The sequence below is a fragment of the Mandrillus leucophaeus genome, unplaced genomic scaffold (genome assembly GCF_000951045.1).
Source record: "Mandrillus leucophaeus isolate KB7577 unplaced genomic scaffold, Mleu.le_1.0 Scaffold109, whole genome shotgun sequence".
NCBI classification, from domain to species: Eukaryota; Metazoa; Chordata; class Mammalia; order Primates; family Cercopithecidae; genus Mandrillus; species Mandrillus leucophaeus.
The window spans coordinates 638,440-640,321 of record NW_012099098.1 but is presented as its reverse complement, the minus strand read 5'-3'; the positions used below and the strand labels follow the sequence as shown (position 1 = coordinate 640,321).

General features: G+C 51.1%; 1 protein-coding gene across 1 annotated transcript in view; it reads left to right on the top strand.

Moving 5' to 3' along the window:
• The first annotated feature begins 1,635 nt into the window (after positions 1–1,635).
• ODF2 (outer dense fiber of sperm tails 2) overlaps positions 1,636–1,882 on the top strand; it is a 62,097-nt gene continuing 61,850 nt past the window's right edge. Inside the window, exon 1 of the mRNA XM_011987803.1 lies at positions 1,636–1,709. Within this exon, the coding sequence (XP_011843193.1) occupies positions 1,678–1,709 (32 nt within the window). The 5' untranslated portion in view covers positions 1,636–1,677. The remainder of the gene's footprint in view (positions 1,710–1,882) is intronic.

The window sequence follows — 1,882 nt, the reverse complement described above, 5'->3', positions numbered from 1 at the left end:
CTCTCTCTACATGCTTTCTTGTCTTTCCAATCCATGCTCTGCATTTTTGGAAATGGAGTCTCACTCTATCCTCCAGGGTGGAGTGCAGTGTTGTAATCTTGGCTCACTGCAACCTCTGCCTTCCAGGTTCATGCAATTCTCATGCCTCAGCCTCCCGAGTAGCTGGGATTACAGGCATGTACCACCACACCTGGATAATTTTTGTATTTTTAGTAGAGATGAGGTTTCCACATGTCAGCCAGGCTGGTCTGGAACTCCTGACCTCAGGTGATCTGGTGATCTGCCCGCCTCGGCCTCCCAAAGTGCCAAAGTGCTGGCATTACAGGCGTGAGCCACTCTGCGCTTGGCCACTTTTTTTTTTTTTGAGATGGAGTTGCGCTCTGTTGCCCAGGTTGGAGTGCAGTGGTGCGATCTTGGCTCACTGTAACCTCTACCTCCTGGGTTTAAGTGATTCTCCTGCCTCAGCCTCCTGAGTGGCTGGGACTACAGGCGCCGGCTGCCACGCCCGGCTAATTTTTGTATTTTTAGTAGATACGAGGTTTCACCGTGTTGGCCAGGCTGGTCTCGAATTCCTGACCTCAAGTGATCCACCTGCCTCAGCCTCCCAAAGTGCTGGGATTACAGGTGTGAGCCACAGCACCCAACCTAGAGTGAAATACTGAAAACCCTCTCATGACTTTCCAGGCTTCTGAGGGATGAAGTCCAACACCTTAGGCTGGACTACCAGACGCTGCATAGTCTGGTCCTGCTGACTTTGGCAGGATTTCTCTCATCACAGGCCCTGTAACACTTCAACGGACTGCAGTAATGATGCTTCATAGAATATGCTGTGTTCTCTTGTACCTGCATGTGGTAACTGCGTACCTACTGCTCTCTGCTTAGAATTCCCTTTGCTGCTTGTTTGGTGAACTTCCACTCATCTTTCATGGCTCAGTTCCAATACTATCACCTCTGAGAACCATCTCCTGCCTGCCCCAGGAGGACTGGGACCTCCTTTTCCTGTCCTCTTTTCCTTGAACCTGTATTTCTTTTTTTGAGACAGAGTCTCGCTCTGTCACCCAGGCTGAAGTGCAGTGGTGATTTTGGCTCACTGCAACCTCTGCCTTCCAGGTTCAAGCAGTTCTCCCTGCCTCCGCCTCCCTAGTAGCTGGGATTACAGGCACACACCACCATGCCCGGTTAATTTTTGTATTTTTAGTAGAGATGGGGTTTCACTATGTTGGGCAGTCTGGTCTTGAACTTCTGACCTTAGGTGATCCGCTTGCCTCAGCCTCCCAAAGTGCTGGGATTACAGGCGTGAGCCACCGCAGAGTCTTAAAAGGTTGGGTTACAATGAGGATTAGGAAATCTGTCAGTTATTCGACAGAGAGACAATGAATGGACCAAAGAATAGGGGAGCTCCCTGACATTACAGAACAAATTCAGTATGCAGTATACTGTGAAAGTGAGGCAGAAAAGCAGGTTTTGTTTGCGAGTTTGACTTTAGGATTGCAGGTGAAAAACTTGTGTGACCCTGGAGGTGTGTGGCTAAGGTGCTGCGGGGTCACCGGAGAAAGGTCAAGGGACTGTGGCCCAGTTGGCTCGGAGGTTGTTCAGGTCTCCCAGATTCCAGGGCGGCATTATGAGCCACGTGACAGACCTCCCCTGACTGGCTGACAGCGAAGCATAATTGAGAAGATGGCGGACCAGCAAGGACCTCATCAGAATAGGTCTGTACACAGAGCGGCATGGAGAGTGCAGGAGGGTAGTAGGCCGGGCGGGCGCGGTGGCTCACGCCTGTAATCCTAGCACTTTGGAAAGCCGAGGCGGGCGGATCATGAGGTCAGGAGATCGAGACCATCCCGGCTAACACGGTGAAACCCCGTCTCTACTAATACAAAAA